The sequence below is a fragment of the Stegostoma tigrinum genome, chromosome 1 (genome assembly GCF_030684315.1).
Source record: "Stegostoma tigrinum isolate sSteTig4 chromosome 1, sSteTig4.hap1, whole genome shotgun sequence".
Taxonomy (NCBI): Eukaryota; Metazoa; Chordata; class Chondrichthyes; order Orectolobiformes; family Stegostomatidae; genus Stegostoma; species Stegostoma tigrinum.
In genome coordinates, this window is record NC_081354.1 from 9868180 (window position 1) to 9889989 (window position 21810).

Sequence of the window (21810 nt, forward strand, 5' to 3'; positions counted from 1 at the left end):
AAGAAAAGTATAACATTATTATTGAAATATTGCTGAAACACAATTGTTGGAGGGTTTTTCTCTTTACTGCTGTCAACACAACATCACTTAATCTGGCATCAGAAACAAATGAAACAAGCAATTAATTCAGAATCTCAAATTTTCATTTTCATTTGTCTGTTTACTGTCGTCAAGAAATTACATTGGATTAAATTCTTAAAAGCATTTACAGAAATAGAGAGGAGGGAGAGGTGGTAGTTTTTTTTACACATATATACTATATTAATAGCAAACGTACCAGTCACTACAAAAAAAGGGTAACGTGTTCAACATATATTGCTGTGCATTTCTCCATCTGAAAGATTTAAAATACTGCAGGGCTAGTCTTCGGCACATGGCAACAGAAGAATAATTTCCACAGGCGAGACAGATCCAAGATGATGAAGCATTCCTTTCGATTGAAGTTGATGTGTTTTATATAAATGTTGCAGCCGAGGGCGAAGAGGAGGGAAGGTGGGGGCCGAATGTCCCCACGGGTGGTGGGAGGTGGGTTGGAACCGAGAGATGAAAGCCCTTCACAACCACAAATCAGGAGGCACGTCTGCTTTCCTCGAATGAGGACGCAGTGGGGAAGAAGCTGGGCTGCTCAGTTGGAGTCAGAACCAATCTGTTCAAACACCAGGCGCTGGAGCTTTCGGTGGTTTCAGCTCTGGGCTGCGTTTAGCTCAACCATCCTAAACCAAACCTTGATGCTGCAGTGATGTACTGAACAGCTGGGGGAATTATTTTTTTTTCTCTCTCCGATAAACAAATCAAACGGTAAACTTGAACGTCGTGTCGGTGTTTGTGGTTCTCAGATTTTAGGTGGTTTAAGTCACTGTAGAGGCTTACTTATTGTGTGATCTCTGTGTCTCTCTCTCTTTCGCCTAGTGACCAAAGAGTAACCATGGACGTTTTCATGAAAGGGCTGTCCAAGGCGAAGGATGGGGTAGTAGCTGCTGCCGAGAAAACGAAGCAGGGAGTGGCAGAGGCGGCGGGAAAAACGAAGGATGGGGTGCTGTATGTGGGTAGGTAGAAAATTAATGCTTCACATGGCTGTCTTTTCAGACAAGAAATGGCACGGGGTAAAAACACACACAACTCCATTCACCCAATCTTACACCTTTGGGGGGATGGGGGTGGGATGTGTAAGAAACACGGAGGAATAATAGAAAGCTTTCCTTTTATTCTCTGGTAAGAACGGTGTGTGGGGTGATTTGTCAGACGGGGAGGAAGGATAGCTGCCACTTCCAAATCCGAAATATGGAAGTTGCAGAGAAGCAGAGCATCAAGTGTTTTGGCACCGGGAGGGAGGGAGATTTCTTTGTATATGTTTTTTAAAAAAAATCCAGAACTAATCCAGTGCAGATTTGTAAAACGTAAACCGTCGGGTGCTGAAAAGGAATTATTTTCCAACAAATTTAGAACGAATGTAACATTGGATGTGTGTGTGTTAAATTCGATGAGCGGGAAGGTTGCGGTCAAGGTCATTTCGTTGCTGAATTCTGAAGACCTTTTCTGCTGTGTGCACTGAGTTGGGGACATTGACACGTGTCAATGGTAAGGCCAATGTAATTTATTTCCTGCAGCTTGAAATTTAAGGACTTAAACCCGAATTTGATCTATTTTCCTTTAAATTTGAGGTTTTTAATGTTTTCCACGGGCACCCCCCCCCCCCCCCATGTCTGTCTTGCACTAATTTCGGAACTGTCATCATTATTATTATCTATGTTGTTGAAGCAATTTGTTTGACATAACACACCTCAGGCGCAGGTGGGATTTGAACCTGCTGGCAGGCTGTCATTTCTCCAGCGGTCCAGCTAGAGGGAGGAGAGAAGATGCGAGGGTGAGGATGGGGAAGGTACAAGGTCCCGGGGAAGTGGAACAATGGCGTGCTTAACCCCTGCCTAACAAGCAGCTCCCTGTTATTTCCAGATCCCGTGGCTCTTCCCCGGCTGACCAACCCGTTGTCAGTTTTTCCTGCTTTCGTTGATGCTAGCCTTTAACACCTCTCCACGCCTTGGCTGCTTAATTTTGACCTGAGCCTGGGGAAAGAGGATTTGCTGCTGTGATTTGTGACAATTTATTAATAGGGGTTTTTATTTATTTTTACTTCTTCTTTAATGTATTTATCTCTAGGCTCCAGGACCAAGGAAGGTGTATTTCATGGCGTATCTTCAGGTATCAATAATCAATAGAATTCTGTAATGTTATGTGTGTGCTAGTCTCTTTGTCTATATGTGTGGGTCTGTTTCTAAGTACAGAATTAGGAGCACAGAAAGAGGGCATTCTGCCTTCCATCATCTTCTGCTTTCCAGTTAGATCATGCCTGACCTTTAAATTAGTTTACTTCTGTAATCCTGAATATTCCTGCTGTTAAAAATCTTATCTTGGTTTTGAAATTTTCAATTAAGTCACAGCCTCAAATGTTTTTGGAGGAGGAAGTTCCAGATTTGCAATCCACTTTGTATGAGGAATTACTTCTTGACATCACCCCAAATTGGCCTGGTTCAAATTTTAATCTGTATTCTGCTTCTCCACCACCCCCCCCCCCCCACTCCCCGCCGCATCCCTGAGAAACTAGTCAGTCTCTCTGTCTCTTTCCTATCTACTCCTTTGATCGTCTCAAATCATAATTAGAACAGCTTTCATCTCAAGGAAATACAAAGCAAGTATTTGCAAACTTTCCTCAAAAGTTAACTGTTAATCCCAATATGTACAATGGGTCAGACTGACCTGTAGAATAGGTTTGAGCTTTTCTTTGATGCAACATATGAGAGAAGAAACAGCCACGTTGACTGTTACAGTGAGTATAGCGGGAGTATCTTGTACTACTGGCTTTCTGAGTAGTGAGTGTAGTTTCACCACCAGGCTTCGTGTTTAATGCCATTTCCTGTCTGTCTGTACTGTTGGCAGAACCTCCAGTATTACGTTGGTTTGCTACTGTGACCCACATGAAGCTTAAAAGTTGCCAGGCCGTATGGACTGTTTCTGTGTGAAAAATTTCTATTTAATACAAGCCATCATTGAGACTGAAAATGTTAGACGACCTAGATCAAGGTATGGTAATGTTGAGGCTTTAAACAGCAAGAGTGCAGTGTTCAGACATCAATATAGCTTGGCTCTACGGAGCTTGTGTGGATCCAGATATTCACTCATACTTAAAATCACACCTTATCTTGTGTTTAACTACTTATGTTTTCTGTATTCAAAGGCTGAGTTAATTCCTTTACGCATGTATAAACAAACGAGGGCAAGTTGGTGAAAGGCAACATCAAGAAATAGCTCTTCAGACCAAGAGAAATTAACTTGTTTGATTTGGTTTTTCAGATGGTGGCCAGAATCAAAAGTTGCAGACTTATTAGAAAGCTAATTGGATGCTGAGACTGTAGACGATTGGGAAATGATGAGTTCCGTGAGGTTGCCTCACCTGTGCAAACCTGTGGTCCTTTGTAACAGAATTATTTGGAGTACTGTTCTGTAAAGGTGGAGCATCTGATATTTCCACATGTAGCAACTTTCTATGTGACTGCTACCACTTGCTAGAGCTGTTGAAAATGGAAAAATGACCATGTGTATAAGTGCTGATAGATGCCAAACATGCATCTACCTTTGAGTAACATTTTAATTCGTCTCTGATCACTTTCCTAAAGATTTTTAATTTGACTCTTGCTCCTCTTGTTCCCTCATGGTGCAGTCCCAAAGGCTATAAGACCATAAGACATAGGAACAGAAATTAGGCCATTCAGCTCATCAAGTCTGCTCCACCATTTAATCATGGCTGATAAGTTCCTCAACCCCATTCTCCTGCTTTCTCCTCGTAACCCTTGATCCCCTTGTTAATCAAGAGCCTATCTATCTCAGCCTTAAGTGTACTCAATGACCTGGCCTCCACAGCCTCCTGAGGCAGTGTGTTACGTAGATCCACCACTCTCTGGCTGAAGAAGTTTCTCCTTATCTCCATTCTAAAAGGTCTTCCCTTCACTCAAAGGCTGTGCCCTCGGTCCTAGACTCTCCCACCAATGGAAGCATCTTTACAACATCCATTTTGTACAGGCCATTCAGTATTCTGAAGGTTTCAATTAGATTCTCCCCACATCCTTCTAAAGTCCAATGAGTATAGTCTCAGAGTCCTCAAACGTTCCTCATGTGTTAAGCTTCCCATTCCTGGGACCATTCTTGTGAACCTCCTCTGAACCTGCTCCAGGGCCAGTACATTCTTCTTGAGACAGGGGGGGCCCAAAACTGCACACCATACTCCAAATGTGGCCCGACCAGAGCCTTATAAGGCCTCAAAAGTACATCCCTGCTTTTATATTCAAGTTCTGTCAAAGTAAATGCCAACATTGCATTTGCCTTCCTGACTACTGATTCAACCTGCAAGTTTACCTTGAGAGAATCCTGAACTAGAACTCCCAAGTCTCTTTGCACTTCAGACTTCTGAATTTTCTCCCCATTTAGAAAATAATCCATGCTTTTATTCTTCTTACCAAAGTGCAAGACCTCACACCTTCCTACTCTGTATTCCATCTGCCACTTCTTTGCCCACTCTCCTAACCTGTCCATATCCTTCTGCAGCCTCCCTGCCTCCTCAATACTACGTGTCCCTCCACCTATCTTTGTATCATCTGCAAACTTAGCCAGAAAGCCCACAGTTCCTTCATCAAGATCATTAATGTACAAAGTGAAAAGTTGTGGTCCCAGCACCGACCCTTGTGGAACACCACTGGTCACCAGCTGCCATCCCTTTATCCCCACTCTCTGCTGTAACAGACCTCTCTTACCTCATTCAATAGACTATTTTACACCTGGACATTGGCTGTTAATAGGTAGATATCAAAGCCAAATGCGCAATCGATACCTTATAACAGGATTGCAAATAAAGTTGGATCTTTGTAAAATAATTTGTTGATGTGGAGTCTATTGACAGTACTCAGAGTCTCACAGCAGATATCTACCTGGATTTTATCCTTTCCATTGTTTCTGTTCATCATTTGTATCACTTCACTGGCATTTGGCGTATCAGCAGCCTCTGACTGCTGCTTTCTGCATTGACCTACTCCTCCTTTCCCAGTTTGGAGACTTCTGTGTTTACGCTTGCAGAGGCTGGCCTGTTTGAGAGGAAGCTTATTCTTCCTAGTTCCCATAGCAGCATTAGTTATGTAACCAAATGCTTTGCAGGGCATCAAGGCTAATCATTGTGGAAGGATAGCCATTTCAGCTTGTATTTCAAAGAAAATAATCAATGTCAAAGGGAAGACTTAATGCAGGTCTGACACCAGTAGGTGGCTATTTGCCTGAACCCTAACTGGTCTCCAAAGCAAACACTTAGTCAACGAGGTGAGGAATTTGCGGTATCTAACTCCAGTTTGACTTCTCTCTCAAACAATGTGGGTCTTCTCTGCAACAATACACAGATGGTCAAGTTGGAATTGATGTACTAGGCACATTCTATATTCTACCTGCAGTGACAAGAATACAAACCATGCAAGAACTTTAAGGAGAAAAGAAAAATGAAATTGTTCAGGAAATGTACACCACTTCCGGTGGTTAATATCCACCTGTTTGGGACTAAGTGATAAAATTGACATGGGATTTGGCGGATTGCAGGGATAGCTAATATTTCAGAACCGGCGCTAACGCTTTTTGTTCCACTGTTGATGTAGCAGCTAGCCATTGGTTGATTGAGCCAACAGGTACCATGTACTAAAAATGAAGCATCTGTATCTTGTTTTGACCTAGTCACTGTCCCCTTAAGTCATGTAGGGTGCAAGAAATTATGAAGAAAGTCAAACTGCTTCAACTGTGTTTTATCCACTGCATTTTTGAGCTTTATTATAAATGGAATCATAGAATCCCTACAATGTGGAAGCAGGCCGTTCAGCTCATTGAGTGCGCACTGACCCACTGAAGAGCTTCCCACCCAGACCCACACCCCACCCTGTCCCTGCATTTCTCATGACTAATCCATCTAACCTACAAATCCCTGGACATTGTGGGCAATTTAGCATGGCCAGTCCATCTAACCTGCACATTTTTGGGCTGTGGGGGGAAGGTGGAGGAAACCCACGTAGATACAGGGAGAATGTACAAATGCCACACAGACAGTAACCTGAGGGTAGAATCAAACCAGGTCCCTGGCACTGTGGGGCTGCAGTGCTAACCACTGAGTCTCAACAATACATGTGAGAGGATTTATACTAGAAGATACTCAAATACATACAGCTTTTTGGATGGCATGAGTACTTGTGAGTTGATGAGCAGATTTTTTTTTGTCAATGACGTTGTCAGTTTTGACTTTATATAGTGTGTTGGCTGCAGGTCAAGAGGAGCAAATAACTAATTATTTTGGTTGCACTCACATTTGGAATGCTCCCACAAACAGCATGAAGACGTGCTGAATATTGTAACAGTTTTTTTTTACAAAATACAAATTAACATTAGATTTGAAACCTTTTGTTATATATCATTTCCATAAGCTGAACTCTACAATTTTTATTTTAACTAGTTACTTCCGCCACCGAGGGTGGGCAGAGGTAATATATTTGTAATTGCTTTTCTTAAAAACTAATGCACAGATATTAATAAAACTTGGCTCAGAGATAGGGTACAACCATGTAGAAGGATTAGTTAGAATTTTCGCAAAGGTGCAGAACCAAATTCAAAACTTTTTAAATGATCACTTAACATACAGGCATATGAAGTTGCAGTGGGAGTAGACCATTCAACACCTTGAACCTGCTCCAATAAAATAGTGACCAATCTTTTTGTGGTCTCAAGTCCACTAACCTTGTACTGCTGATAAATTTTGTGTATCTTGTCAGTCATATAATATTGGAATTTGGACACAATTGTCTTTTTTTTAAGCAATGTTGTGTATTTTTTATTTAGAAAATTGTTGGCTTATTTTAGCACGCTGTGTATGCCTGTGGATGAATTTGTCACAGTTGTCCAAAAGATAGCAGAACTTACAGATCAGGTTGTTGGATTTGAGTTGACTTGAATCCTCCTCAGTCAGGTAGAAGCTCTTGATTAAAAGATTTATTTTCAACTTTATACCTCTCAAGCATTGACCAGGAATAGATTGAAAGTGTAGTACATGGTATAGCAAAAAATGCAAACTACACTGAATTCTGGAAAGCTGAAGCAAACAGAGGAAACTAATGAAATCTAGCAGCAGGTGCAGAGAGAGAAACAGTTAGCATTTCAAGTTGACTCTCCCCCTCCCACCCCAACCCAAGTATAACTCTTCTTCAGAGTGACTCTATCTTCACAGACGCTGTCATACCTGCTGACTTTTACAGTGTTCTGTGTTTTATCCTTTGCCAGACGTAGTTTCTCATGAAGAGGACAGTTTTTGCAACTCTTCCAATTTCCTTGTACCGAGTATCCACATCCTATAAGTGTAACATTCTTTTATCGCCTGCTGATTGTCTCCCTGCTTCCTATCTAATATGGAGTCCATTTTTTGACCCAACTATTAATTTCTCCAAATGACAAATTTACAAGTTCGTGAACAAATACGCACACGTTATTTTCTCAAAAATGTCACTGGGTGTAATGTGCAGATCATGGGAGACAAATATGATAAAGTAAGTAGCTGCATCAGAAAGAAGAGGGAATTTATTTCTCTCATTGTGATAGATAGTTAGTTTCTATGTTCTTTCTTGCAAGTAAACTTCATATTGCAATCTTTTGTGATATTATCTACCATTTAGTTTAAACATTCTCATCAAGTGTCTTCCAAGCCCAGAAAATCAGAAGTGATAACCTTTGTCCATCCCAAAATCAGTAATACACAATAAGGTGTTGAAGCTGAATTCACTGACGTTTTTTATTCATCTGTGGGATGTGGCCATCACTGGCTGACCGGCACTTATTGCCCATCCCTAATTTTGCCCTTGAGAGGTGGTGAGCCATCTTGAACCGCTGCAGTCGACCTGCTATGGGTTACCCCAAAATGCCATTAAGGAGGGAATTCCAGGAGCTTGATTAAGCGACAGTGAAGGAAGGAACGGTGATATGTTTCCAAGTCAGGACGGTGAATAGCTTGGAAGGGAACTTGATGGTACTAGTGTTCCTGTATATCTGTGGCCCTTGTCCTTCTAGATGGAAGTTGACATGGGTTTGGAAGGTGTTGTCAGGGAATCTTTGGTGAATTTCTGTGAAAGATAGGTTATGGAGGAACATTAAATTATGTTCAGGAGCATCCTGTTTAATGAAGCATCAGTCGTACACTTCTAGCATCCTGGGAAGTCCCACAGAAGAAAAGCAAGAATATCGCTCAAAAAATTGGGGAGCAAGTTAGTGTTATACCCATAGTGGATTGACCAGATTGATGGGGGAAATCTAGTTTGCGCCCATATTTGTCAGTTGTACTGGGAAATCAGTTAAGAACTGAAAATGACTTCACTGGCTCCCTCACCGACACCCTCTGTGCTACTTGAGATGTCACTGAAGGCTTGCCAATGTCTGTCAAATTCTGACAATATTACTACGCCCAAGACAGTGTGCCGAAGTATAAAAGACACAGAACATGGCATATTCGAAGCTTCCTACAGAAGTGTTGTAATTTAATTGCATCCTGCTTCTGAGAGAGATCAGGAGGAGTGTTGTCAAAGAGATGCTGAGTGAATATGACCACAACGTGCAGTGAACCATTTTATTCCCATCTCTCCCAGACAATGAGACTGTAGTTCAAATTCCAGAGTTGAACCTCTAAGGAGAATTCCGTTAGTTGTCATGTGGCATTGCTGTTTCTAACATAACATTGCTATTTCAGTTTCTGGTTTGTAAAATGTGTACACAAGCAGTAAGGTCAGGAGTGAAAATTCTTTTCAAAACAAGAGAAAGGGAAGGAGGTGATAGTGTGAGCCTACTGCTTTCCCTGATAAATGCACATTCTAATCACCTGTCAAAATGTACATGAAGAAAGCTCTGTGTGAGTTATCGTCTCATTGTACGGTATTCTAGCAGCAGTCTCATGTCTGATGTAAATTAACTGCTTGCTGCAAAAAGGATTGAGTTAATTATACGTTTGTATTGTACTTGTCTTTATTTCAGTGCTTAGGATGTAGGTTGGAACCAAAATTTACGACTTGATTAACTGTCAATTTCCAGAATACTTTAGAAGATGTTATCTTTAGGATAAAAACTGTCTGTATATAAAAGCAAAAATTTCAGATAATGATAATGAATTATCTCAATTTTTACTTGAAATGGTGATATTTTCAGCTTAAGGTCAGGCTGCAAGTGCGTTCTGTGAAAGATTTCCTGAGATTGAACAATCAATCGTGGTGTTTTGTACAAAGGTTAGTAAGAAAGTGGGTTTCTATTTGATATGAGTATGACTCACTCTCATGGAGTTTGACCAAGCTTAGAGTACAACCTAACCACTCATTTCATTTCAACTTTGTGCTCCTGAGATGCTGCTGGACCTGCTGTGTTCATCCAGCCTCACATTTTATTATCTTGGATTCTCCAGCATCTGCAGTTCCCATTATCGCTCATTTCACTACTCTCGATGCAGGATCAGGTATCTCCTTCAATTTCATCGGTCACCGTATCATGTTTCAGGTGGATGGGCCGCCATTATGAGAGCCAATGCATTAACAGTATCTGAAATGAGGCTGAAATTTCGGCTGTCTACTTTCAGTGAAAAAAGTTAATTTGGATTAAAAATTTACTTTCAAATCGCATTTAATTATTCACTGAAATTAGCATAGACATGTACTTTCGCCCAATGGTTTGGCAATTCTGTCTGCTTAATAGGAAGGTAGGTTTCCCAATCTTGCTCAGTTGAATGAAAGTTGAAGATGTTCAATTTAAAACTGCACTGCTCTAAGATAAGAATTCGCCTTAGTTTATGGTCACCAACAGATGAGACAAGTATTCTGTTCAGCTCAGTGTTGTAGAGAAGAGCAGGGGCTGATTCTTGGGTTAAAAATTGTGAGCTATGAGGGGAGGCTGGAGCAATCAACCAGAAGAGATCAAAGAGGCACATTCTGTAAGTATCTCTAATGACTTGGGTGTGTTTCATATGGATAGCAGGGCAAGAGGGAACAGTAAAAACTGGTGAAGAAGAAATGTTTGAGAATACTATTTAAAAGCTTCATATGCCAAGTAGCCAGCATTTGGAATTGTCTTTCTGTAAAGGTGAAAATTTAGACCTCTTTAAGAAACTGTGAGTTAATCACATTGTCAGTGTTTTATTCTGGATGGATGAGTGAGTGAGCTAATTGCAGAGACATTATCCTGCCACATTACAACAATACTTTTTGCGAGCTAATACAGTGTCCCAGCACATTGTGCTTATCCTCTTGCTTTCAATGATCAAATCAACAATGAGTAAATTTATACTCATTGATATAATGATGCAACACAGGAGAAAGTTATTCCAAGATACTACACAGGGAAGATGAACTGAAAGATTGATCCAATTAATAACTCTCTTCATTTTTTCCATTGGAATCCTGCAGTTTTTTTCTCCAAGTATTTATGCAGCTCTGTTTTGCATCTTATTATTAAAATTGTTTCTGTCATCAATTCAAGCAATGGATTCTAGAACATCATAACTTGTTCAGATCTTCTTCATTTCTCCTTTTGTTCTGTTGGTAATTGCTTTGAATCTTTTTTTTTGGTTTGTGATCCACTGGAACCTGTTTTTTTTTCCTTTTTTATTCTCTCAAAACCATGATTTGAACACTTCGATAAAACATCCTTTTTATTTTCTCTATTTTAAGAAGAATTACCCTAGTTTCTTTTGTCTCTCTATGTCAGTGGAGTCTTCCCTCCTTTATATCATCTACAAGATATCTTCTGTATCTTTATTCAAGCCTCACCATCCTTCCAATATCTTAAAATCAGAACTGCACCTAATACTCCAGCTGAGACCTAACCAATGTTGTATAAAGGCTTAGCATAACTCCCTTGCTACAGTCCTCTTTTGTTCTGTATGTAATGCCAAGGATCCTGTTTTAATACTTTTTACTGTTTCAGGGGATATGAGACTGTTGGCTAGACCAGCATTTATTACCTTTCCTGAGTTGCCCTTGAGAAGATGGCAGTCAGCTGCATTTTTGAACCACTATCATCCATTTTGTGTGTGTAGACCCACAGTGTCATTAAGGAGGGAGTTCCAGGACTTTGACCCAGCAACACTGAACAAACTGTAACCCTCAAGATGTTGTCAGTGGGGGAACTGAGAGAGGCTAGCGCCATTGAATGTCAAGGAGTGATGGTTAGATTCTCTCATTGGAGATGGCCATTGTTGGCATTTTTGTGTTGTAAATTTTATTTTTTAATGTCTTTTAAAATTACATTTACACAGAGTATCTCAAAGTTCCTGTTTTCTTCCTTCTCACTTCGATTATTTATAATTTGAGACACAAGCATGAAGTATTCCTCTTAAAGAAAACTGGAGTACTTCTAAGAATCTTGTGAAGTACTTGGCAGACATTGAATTGTTTTTGGGTGCAGTCGCTGCCATTATATAGGAAAATAAACAATTTTCTTATGGAGATGAAATGTTAAACGTTTGCTCGTTTTGTTTTGCTTAGATTCATTATATATTAATGCTGTGGTACAGAGATTCGGAATCTGGTTACTTTTAACTCCAGTTCATCAAAATTGCTCATCCAAATAATTTATTTCTTGTTGGGTGCATATCTAAATTTATAATTTCCAGACAAGTCAAATAAACTATCAGAATGTTCATTTCAATACACATGGGTGTATATGTCAAAAACAAAATCGAATTATGGAATCATGAGTTTGCATATATGTGCTACACATAGAGAACAAATTTCTTTAGCAATTAATGAATGAAAAGCCTGATGGTAGTGAACCAGTGGCAAGCATAAAATGTGGTTTCATTCTTGTATATAATTTATGTGGGAAAGTAAAATTACTCACCATAATCCTACTGGGTAATAGGTCTGCTGTCTTGTTAGAGAGAGTCAACTGTTGTAGTTTAACCTGACAGTCATCACGCCTTAGGTGAGGGTCAAGGTCGAGAATGAGGGACCTTCATGATAACCTCAGCCAGGAATTGAGCACACACTTGGTGTCACTCAGCATTGCAAACCAGCTACCCAGCGAACAGAGCTAACCAAGCCTCTAGCATGGGGAGGAGAGGTAAGGAAACAAGAACATTGGAGACGGCACTTCCACAGAACCATCATTGTGCTGTGTTTGTGGATGGTGAGAAACTGATGTTGGTGGGAGGTGGGGAGGAGATACCCCATATTCTTTTGGAAAGAGACATGTTGCAGTTGAACATGTCATGATTGAAATTCAAATTCCTTTATGAAACTTGCTAATGTTTAATAAGTTATTTAAACTTTGTTCTGTGCTACTATTACTCTAGAGTACTGGTTTCATTGAACAAATCCTAATTAAAAGTGTTGTACATTTGCTGAATTATCACAAAGACAGCTTAGTTCATTAACAAGCCTACTATCGTTCCACAGGGCAAAGCAATTGAGAGGTTTGGGCTCTACGCAAGGCAATGGGGAAAGGAAATGTTCTGTAGCTGGCCAAAGAAAGGGTTAAGGGAACATCCAATAGTTCTGTGACAGTGTTGGCCTGTTCACCATCATGAGACTTGATGGAATATTTCGGAAAGAACTAACAGTTATTTGGTAGCACAGAACGGTACTGGAAAAAATACATGTTTTGTTGAATCTTTTTGTCTTGCAGTCAGCAGGCCAATTCACAAGAAATAACCAATGTAAAAGGAAATTTCATACTGAATGTGAGGAGAGTAGTGAGTGCTTGGCAAGTGGACTCTATCTGTGCTCTCCTCCCCAAGTATATTTTATATTTCTTGTGAAGTGTCCTGGCGAGTGTAAAATGTAAAGCTTTGTGAAAATGCTTTTGCTTCCAGCAGCACTTAAGAAAGAACTGTGTCCAGTGGTGTGTCCAGTGGCAGATGAGTTGGTAGTCTACCCTAGACTTTTAAAAATTACTTGCTCGTGGGACCTGGACATTGTGGGATACATTAACATTTCTTGCTAATTCCTAGATGCCGTTCGAGAAGGAGGTGGTGAGCTGCCATCTTGAACCACGGTAGTCCTTGAGGTTTAGGGACATTTGGAGTTTTTGGAAGGGAGTTCCAGCATTTGATCCAGTAATGGAGTGTGATTGGTAATGTAGCTACAGATCAGGATGGTTATTTAGAAGAGGATTTTGAGGCGGTTGTGTTCCCATGTGTCTGCTGACCTTTTTGTTCTAGATAATGGAGGTCATGGGTTTGGAAGGTGTTGTTGAAGGAAGTTGGATGAGTTGGCTTTTGTAGATAGAACACACGCAGCCACTGTGTATGCTGTTGAATGGAGTGAATTTTGAATGCACCAGTCGAGTGGTGATGCCTTGTCCTGGATGGTGGACAAACTCTGGAGAGTCAGCAAGTGAGTTACTCACTGCAGAGCTCCTAACTTCTGACCTGCTATTGTATTTATGTAGTTGGTCCTGGTCAGTATCTGGTCAGTGGTAACCCAAGAGCGTTGATATTGGGCGAATTCCATTGAATATCAAGTAACAATGGTTAGATCCCCTGTTGTTGTGGATGGTCATTACTTGGCACTTGCGTGGCACAATATTATTTGCCAATTATCACCCTAACCCTAGATGTTGTTTAGGTCTTGTTTTACATGGGTACAGACTGCGTAAGGAGCTGAGGAGTTGTAAATGGTGCTGAAAATGGTGCAGTCATTAATGAACATGCTTATTTTTGACCAGAGTTTTCCCCTAATCCCCATTTACCCCAGCTCTGCCAGGGTTCCTCAATGTCACAATCTGTCAAATGCTTTCTTGATGTCTAGGCCTGTCACACTTACCTCAATTGGTGGAGTATAATGATTGTGGTATTGTAGTGAAACAAAGTCCTCACTTTACACATTGCATTTGTTTATCATTCCTATAAAGCAAATATTTCATTTTTGATTAGTTACTACCAGAGCATAGAAAATTTTGATCAAGGACAAATGGATCTACCACTTGTAGTCAAGATATTTTTGAGCCAAAGTGCAGTAACTGCTGACAATTGTGCAGATCACATTCATGTGAGCAGCCTGTGAACCAATTCCAAAGAGATCTATAAAACTCTCTGTTCCCACAAACTAAATTTTCCCCTCCAGAAGACTGGTAGCCACTGTGTTCACTTGCCCATTTTTCTGAAGTGAAACTGGCCGTTGCCTTGGTGACATGCTGTACAATCCCGTGCTAAGATATTGAGACTCCTGCCCATCTGTTCAGCTTGCTGCAAGTGGCAGCAATGGAATATCTTTCAGACTGGTGTTGGCTTAGCCTGAATTCCTGCCCCTGTCTTACTGTTGGAAAGAAAAGCTGAATGCATTTGCGTAAAGATAGTAAGAACTGCTGATGCTGAAGTCAGAGATAACAGTGTGGAGCTGGAGGAGCACAGCAGGCCAGGCAGCAACAAAGGAGCAGGAAAGTTGGCGTTTTGGGGTCAGGACCCTTCTTCAGAAATGCATTTGTGTAGGTTTTGTTGTCAACTTGCTGCACCCACCAAGCACTTCACAGTCAATGAGGTCGTCTCAAAGTGTTGTCAGTGTGATAAAATAGGGAAAAGCAGCAGCCAACATACGGTGTGGCCTTAAATAAAGAAAATACCTTGCTGTTGGTTAAGGTATGAATGTTGACCCGGATGATTGAATGCCCTTAGCAGTAATATGAATGCCCATGGTTAAATTGGATGGAGTGGGCGATTGCGCCTTCAGATACTCTGTGCTCTGAAAATCTCTCCCTAAGATCTTCATTCTTCTCTCTCAGGTTCTTCTTAACACGGTCTTTGATCGAGCTTCTAGTCACCTGTTCTAATATCACCTTAAATCACATTTTGTAAAGTACATTGCAGGGGCAGGGGCTATGACTGTGTTGAAGGCATATTTCAAATGCAAGTTTTTGTTGGTTAGAATATATTCTAACCAGGAAATTGCAACCCTACTTTAAAAGAATGGGCCAAGCTGCTGTCTAGCCAGGGCTAGGACTGTTTTGCCATTGCTGTGCGGATTGGAAAGGATGATTTGCCTTGTGTTGTGACTTTTTGATAAGTCCACATGTTTCCTTTGGTTCTTTTGTCAGTGGCTGAGAAGACCAAAGAGCAGGCTTCTCTGGTTGGTGGTGCCGTGGTGACTGGAATGTCTACAGTTGCTCAGAAGACCGTGGAAGGAGCTGGAAACATTGCAGCTGCTACAGGTCTGGTTAAAAAGGATCAATTGGTGAAACAGGTTAGCTTTTTAAAATTTATCCCCTCCCTCGCCACCCCTCCCCTCTGGACCCACCTTAACCCAGGCTTGGCTGCAAAGTCAATGATCTGCCCAGCTTTCTGAAATCGGTTTTATTGTGCTCTGATACAATTTCACAATATTTTTTATTTGTATTGTAATGATAGTAAGTGACGTCACTCACTATCTGAATGTAATCATCTGTCTCTGAAGGGACTCAAATGGCCAAGGGCTTCAAAGGAATAATATCAGCATGGAGCGATTATATTAAAATCTATTTCATCAGCATTTTAGGGAGAGGATCCTTAGAATTACTAAAAATATTAAGCTGAACATGCAGCAACAGACTGGTTATTTGAAAGTTATAGAATGCATTGAACCACATAACTGCCTTCTCTGGCGTTAGCCAGCAAGGAGGATTGGAAGAGCAATTGCATTTTGGTCTGAATGTGCACTTCAGGTCTATTTACTTTTGGAAAATGTGAAAACAAATTCTGCAGGAGAGAAAAGGTGCAGTAGCTCAGTGGTTAGCACTGCTACCTCACAGTGCCAAGGACCTAGGTTTGATTCCAACCTTGGGCAGCCTGTTTGTGTGGAGTTTGCACGTTCTCCCTGTGTCTGTGTGGGTTTTCTTCCGCAGTACAGAGGTGTGCAGATTAGGTGGATTGCTAAATTGCCCCCATAGTCTCCAGGGATGTGCATGTTAGGTGGATGAACCTTGGGAAATTCAGGTGTGGGTCTGGATGGGATGTTGTTCCGAAGGGTGGTATGGACTTGATGGGCTGAATGGCCTGCTTCCACGCTGTAGGGATTCTATGATTAAAAGCTGACACAATTAGCAGTGTGTCACAAATATGCCATTCAAAAATAGGATCATTTTAGAACTAGTGAAAGCTTTTCATGGTAAGACTGTGGACATGAGCAACAGAGTAGAATTCAGAACTTGAAGTGACGGGATTTCTTCAGTTGACATCTGAATATCTGGATGTTAACCATCTGAGATCCAGGTTGGACCAAGTCCAGTGAAGGCAATTTTTAAGAAAGCCATTCAAAGCCGTTAGTTATATTAGTAGAGGGACAGAATGCAACAGCAAGCAAATTATGGTAAACCTTGGCAAAATACTGATTACAACTGAGTATTATGTTGGGCTCTAGATTTCACACTTTAAGAAGGATATTAAGTTTGAAACAGATTGCAGAAGTGGTCCAAGGAAGAAATTATAATTTTTTTATTGATTCAGGGAATGTGTGCTTCACTGGTTGGACCAACATTTATTACCTGCCTCTCTTTGCCCTGGAGAAGATGGTAGTAAATGGCTTTCTTGAATCATTGAATTCCATGTGGTGTAGGTATACCCAAATGATGTTAGGGAGTGAATTCCAGAATTGTTACCCAGCGACAGTGAAGGAACAGTAATGTAGTTTCCAAGTGAGGATGGTGAGTGGGTAGAGGTCAACCTGCAGGTGGTGGTGTTCCCATGTATCTGCTGCCCTTGTCCTTCTAGATGGAAATAGTCAAGAATTTGGAAAGTGCTGACTCAGAAGCTTTGAATTTCTGTCGTGCATCTTGTAGATTGCACTTAATGCTGCTACTGAGCTTTGTTGGTCAAGGGAGTAAATGTTTTTGAATCTGATGCTAATCAAAGGGGTTGCTTCATGCTTTGTCAAGCTTCTTGATTGCTGTTGGAGTTGCAGTAATCTGGGCAAGTGGGGCATTTTCCATCACACTCCAGGCTTGTATCTTGTCCAAGATCAGAAGTCACATGGCATCAGGTTACAGTCCAACAGGTTTATTTGAAATCATAAACTCTTGGAGCGCAGCTTCTTCTTCAGGTGAAGTGAAGAAAAGCACACAGGGACAGAATTTACTGGTAGAGAAATCAGTAAGGAGAGAAATCATGATGTTTTCATGAGAGTTTATCATGTTATTCCAGCTATTTGGTTTGTCTGCAGCACGACCTTATTTTAAATTTTTTTCTTAACTATCTCTGCCTCAATCAGATTATAGGTCACCCCTTTGCTTGTTATTCAGATGTTGACACTTTACTCACAACATCTGACTCTCTTGATCACCTGCAGATACCTGTTATTCAGCTTGACGACATACTACTCACACCAGCTGTATGCTCTTTTGATCTCTCTGCCTGTAAATTCTATGCCTTCACTTCACCTGATGAAGGAGCAGCACTTCAAAAGCTTGTGATTTCAAATAAACCTGTTGGACTCTAAGATGGTATTGTGAGACTTCTGACCTCATCCACCAACAGTCCAACACTGTGTGTCTGGTAGATGAGGGACAAGCTTTGGGGAGTCAGGAGGGGAGTTACTTGCTGTAAAATTCCCAACCTCTGACCTTTTATTTTAGCCACAGTATTTATACTCGTACGAAGCTTCCCCATGAACACTGGATGTTGCAAAGCACTTTAGAGCTAGCCAAGTGCTTTTGAAATGTAGTCACACTTGTGGGAAATATGACACCTAATGGGCACATAGGAAACTGTCTCAAACAGGAACATGTTAATGACCAGTAATCTGCTTTTGTGATGTTTAACAATGTTGAATATTCACCAAGATACCAGACTCACTCGAATAGTACCAGGAGTGAAGAGATTAGTATGGAAATTTTGGAAAAACTGAAGAGATTTGATAGAAATGATTAATTTTGATGGAATAAACAATGTGAGCCTACTGGCAGCAGTGTAATTGACAGAACCAGAAGCAACATTAGCGAAGGTTGTCTCGATCTGAAGCAACCTCTCTGAAAGGCTTTTGGAACACTATGTTCAGTTTTGGTCTCCTTGCTATAGGAAGGATGTAGTGAAACTTGAAAGTGTTCAGAAAAGATTTTCAAACATGTTGCCAGGTTTGGGGGGGTTTGAAAAATAGGGAGAAGCTGAATAGGCCGGGGCTATTTTCCCTGGATCATCAAAGGCTGAAGTGTGACCTTGTGGAGGTTGAAAAAATCTTGAGGGGTATGGTTAGAATGGACAGACAAAGTCTTTTCCTGAGGGAAAGGAGTCCAGAACTGGAGGGCATAGGTTTAAGGTGAGAGGGGAAGGATTTAAAAGGAACCTAAGGGGCAACTTTTTCATGCAGAGGGGATGCAGGCATGGAATGAGCTGCCAGAGGAAATTGTGGAGGGTGGTACAACTCCAACATTTAGAAGGGATCTGGTGGGTGTACGAATAAGAAGGGTTGAGAGGGATATGGGCCAAATTCGGCAAATGGAACTAGATTACTTTGAGTATATGGTTGACATGGATGAACTAGACTGAAGGGTCTGTTGTCATGCTGTACAACTCTATGACTCTGCGGTGGAAGCAGACTTGACAGTAACTTTCAAAAGAAAATTGAACTGATGTTTGAAGCAGGATGTTTACAGGGCTCCAAGGAAAGACCAGGAACACAGAACTACCCAGTGAATCCTGTCAAAGAGCCAGCACAAACACAGTTCACCAAATGGCTGCCTCCTGTGGTACATCATCCTATCCTGTCTATGTATTCTTGTGATGTGTTCTGTTTCTTAAGGGAAGTGTTCATTTCTAAGCTGTAGAGCAGTGTCTTCCTGTCCATCATTTGACAAATGCATATTTCCATTAGCTAATCACTGATGCCTTAACAAGAAGTGAAAATACAATTTGCATGTCTCATCAAATGACTCAATTCTGATGATTTGTGGCAGGACAGCACTTTTTCTTTCTTTTCAAAAGTACTGTACAATGTTTGGAGATAAACAAACCAGCATTCAAACTGTGTAAAGTACCCTTTGTAAAACCATGGTTGAATCCTGAATCGTGCACAAGCAACAAGCCCAAGTTTAACATTTGAGTTATCACACATGACAAACTGGCAATAAGGCAAGCAGCCAAATGATAAATGTGTCATCTTCCTGTAATTGATATGTGGATGAATCAGAGCACAGCAACTAGTCACCACTGATCAAACAGTAATTTATGAGACTCGTACTAAGATACATTTAAAAACAAAAGGGCATTTCTCTTTCACCTAGGTAAAGGTGAAGGCACTATAGTGATATCTCCTTGAGAGAGATGACTGGAGGTGAGTTTAACCTGAGTGTCACCCTGCCTTGGGCAAGGGAGAGGGTTGAAAAGGCTTGATTTCCTGGTAAACTCAGCTGGTGCAGCAATTCAACCCATGCTACCAGCATCGCTCTGCATCGGAAACCAGTTGTCCAACCAACTCAGCTGACCGAACCCCATTGCACCATGGTAATGTTACTGTAGAAGAATGCTGTGCAGAGGAGAGACCATTCAATGTTGTACCGCTAACTGTCCAATTGTATAAAACTTTGTGGTCCCAATACCTGCTCCTGTGTATTTTGCCTCACTTTTTATTCAATTCTCCCTTTTCTTTAGAAAAGAAGAAGTGTTTTCAGGTCCTCAGAATTCCTCAGCAAATGAAATATTTTCTGAGTGCCCTTGCAGTTGGGAGAATGCGGGAATGCCACTCTCTGTTCACTTAGAGCACAGTCCCAGGGATAATGTCACAATGTCATAAATGAACCAATAATCTGTTTCAGTGATATCTCAATTAGGGGTAATTGTTGATGACACCACCAGGACAACTGCCGTCCTATAAAGACTGGAAATATTGGATAAATTCAGCAGATCTGGCAGCATGTGTGGAAAGAGAAAGAGAATTATCTTTGAGTTCAAATTTCTGCACAAATCATGTCAGACCGGGTACAATTCTGTGGCATTTTCTGTTTTAGTGTCAGATCTCCATCATCCTCAGTACTTTTCATAGAACATAGAAATAGAACAGTATGGCTCAGTACAGGCCTGTCGGCCCACGATGTTGTGTCGAACTTCTCCCTAATCCTAAGGTCTATCTAACATCCAGCCCTATTTTGTACTATCATCCATATTGCCTGTCTAATAGCCGCTTAAATGCCCCGAATGAGGCCGATTCCACTACCCTCTCCGGCAATTCATTCCACGCCCCCTAACCACTCTCTTGAGTAGAGGAGCTACTTCTGACGTCCCCCCATATCTACCTCCACTCACATTAAAACTGTGCCCCCTTGTAATAGTTACCTCCACCCGAGGAAAAAATGTTTTAGAATGTTTTACATCCACCTGCAAGTGTAGACTGGGTCTCCATTTAATGTCTCATTGGAAAGGTAATACAGTTCACAATCCTGAGATGATGTATCACTGGAGTGTTTTCGCTGTTGTCTCTAGAGTGGACACTCAGTCTTCTGACTCTGAGGCAAAAGTGCCACCACTGAGCTAATGCTGCTATTATAAAAGATCATTTAAACATTTGGTGCTTGAACGAACTCAACTGAGGCTGCCATCCTGTTATCAAGTCACCCTTTATTTACATGTGGAGAGTCCTTGACACTGATCCAGCTCCCTTAGAGCCAGCTCTCAGAGTGAATAGAATGCCTGACTCTTCTGTTTTTCAGCCAGCCAGGGCTCCCTGACTGGACCAGATTAACAACCCTAACCAGGGAACACACACTCAGGTCCCCCTGGCAGATCTCATTAGCACTGAGACCTAAGGTTGGTTGGAAGACAGTGCAATTGGTGTTCACAATATGCAGTATTTTGGACCTAATGTTGACAAGCATTGCTTGAAAGAGACTTGGGAGTCTGTGATGGAACAGAGGAATGCTCAGCCCCTTTGATCATATGATGAAATAAGAATTAAGATTGAGGGTCCGCTCTTGTGTTTCCCCCACGGTGGCAAATTACCCAGACTCTACTCATTGGTCTTTAGAAGAAAGAGAGGTTATCTCATTGAAACGGATAGGATTCTTAAGGGGCTTAACAGGGTAAATGTTGAGAAGATGTTACCCTCATGGGAGAGTCTTGGACCAGAATAGTGTACTCAAAATAAAGGAGTACTAATTTGAGGCTGAGATGAGGAAGAATTTCTTCTGTGAGGGCTGTAAGCCTTTGTAACTCCTTGCTGCAGAGAGCTATGGGGGCAGAGTCCTTGTGTATATTTAACGCTCAGTTAGATAGGAGCAGGATGGCAATCGAGAGTTATAGAGAAAATGCAAGAAAGTGAATGTGAGGAATGTTGGATCAACCATGATCCTATTGAATGGTGAAGTAGGCTTCAGAGGCTGAAAGGCCTACTCCTGTTCCTATTATTTTGGTCTTACGAGGTGGCAGCTCGTCCTACTGCTGTGTCAGGTACCTACGAAACCTAAGAACAGGAGTGGGAATGTTCTGCATCATCCACATTTTGTTTCACAAGCATTTTCATTGAGTTAAATCTGTGACCTGGTATCATGTATCAGGAGGATAAGTCACAGTTATAGGTCACTAAAAGCATTAGACCATCAGCCTGTTTCACATTTACTGCTCACCCATGTGAAGCTCTGGCACAAACTACTGCTTTTTTTTGGCAATTGTATACTTTGTTCATTAAATATCTACACATCTATAATAAAGCATTTCAAAGCCAACATGACAGAAGCGCAATATAAAACTCCTTTTCTCAATTCTCTTGGGTGGCTCAGTGCAATTGTAATGTTGACAAAACATGACAAGAACTATGAAAATTTCAT

The 21810-nt window shown here is 41.1% G+C and overlaps 1 protein-coding gene across 2 annotated transcripts in view; it reads left to right on the forward strand.

Annotated features, from left to right (window-relative positions):
- Nucleotides 1-578: 578 nt before the first annotated feature.
- The window catches only part of LOC125463698 (alpha-synuclein-like), a 79636-nt gene continuing 58404 nt past the window's right edge, over nucleotides 579-21810 (forward strand). The window contains exons 1-4 of one of the 2 annotated variants that reach the window (XM_048555329.2): nucleotides 579-798; nucleotides 910-1046; nucleotides 2158-2199; nucleotides 15124-15269. In XM_048555329.2, the coding sequence (XP_048411286.1) occupies nucleotides 926-1046; nucleotides 2158-2199; nucleotides 15124-15269 (309 nt within the window). In that variant the 5' untranslated portion in view covers nucleotides 579-798; nucleotides 910-925. The remainder of the gene's footprint in view (nucleotides 799-909; nucleotides 1047-2157; nucleotides 2200-15123; nucleotides 15270-21810) is intronic. The other variant, XM_059651097.1, reaches the window with a different exon arrangement.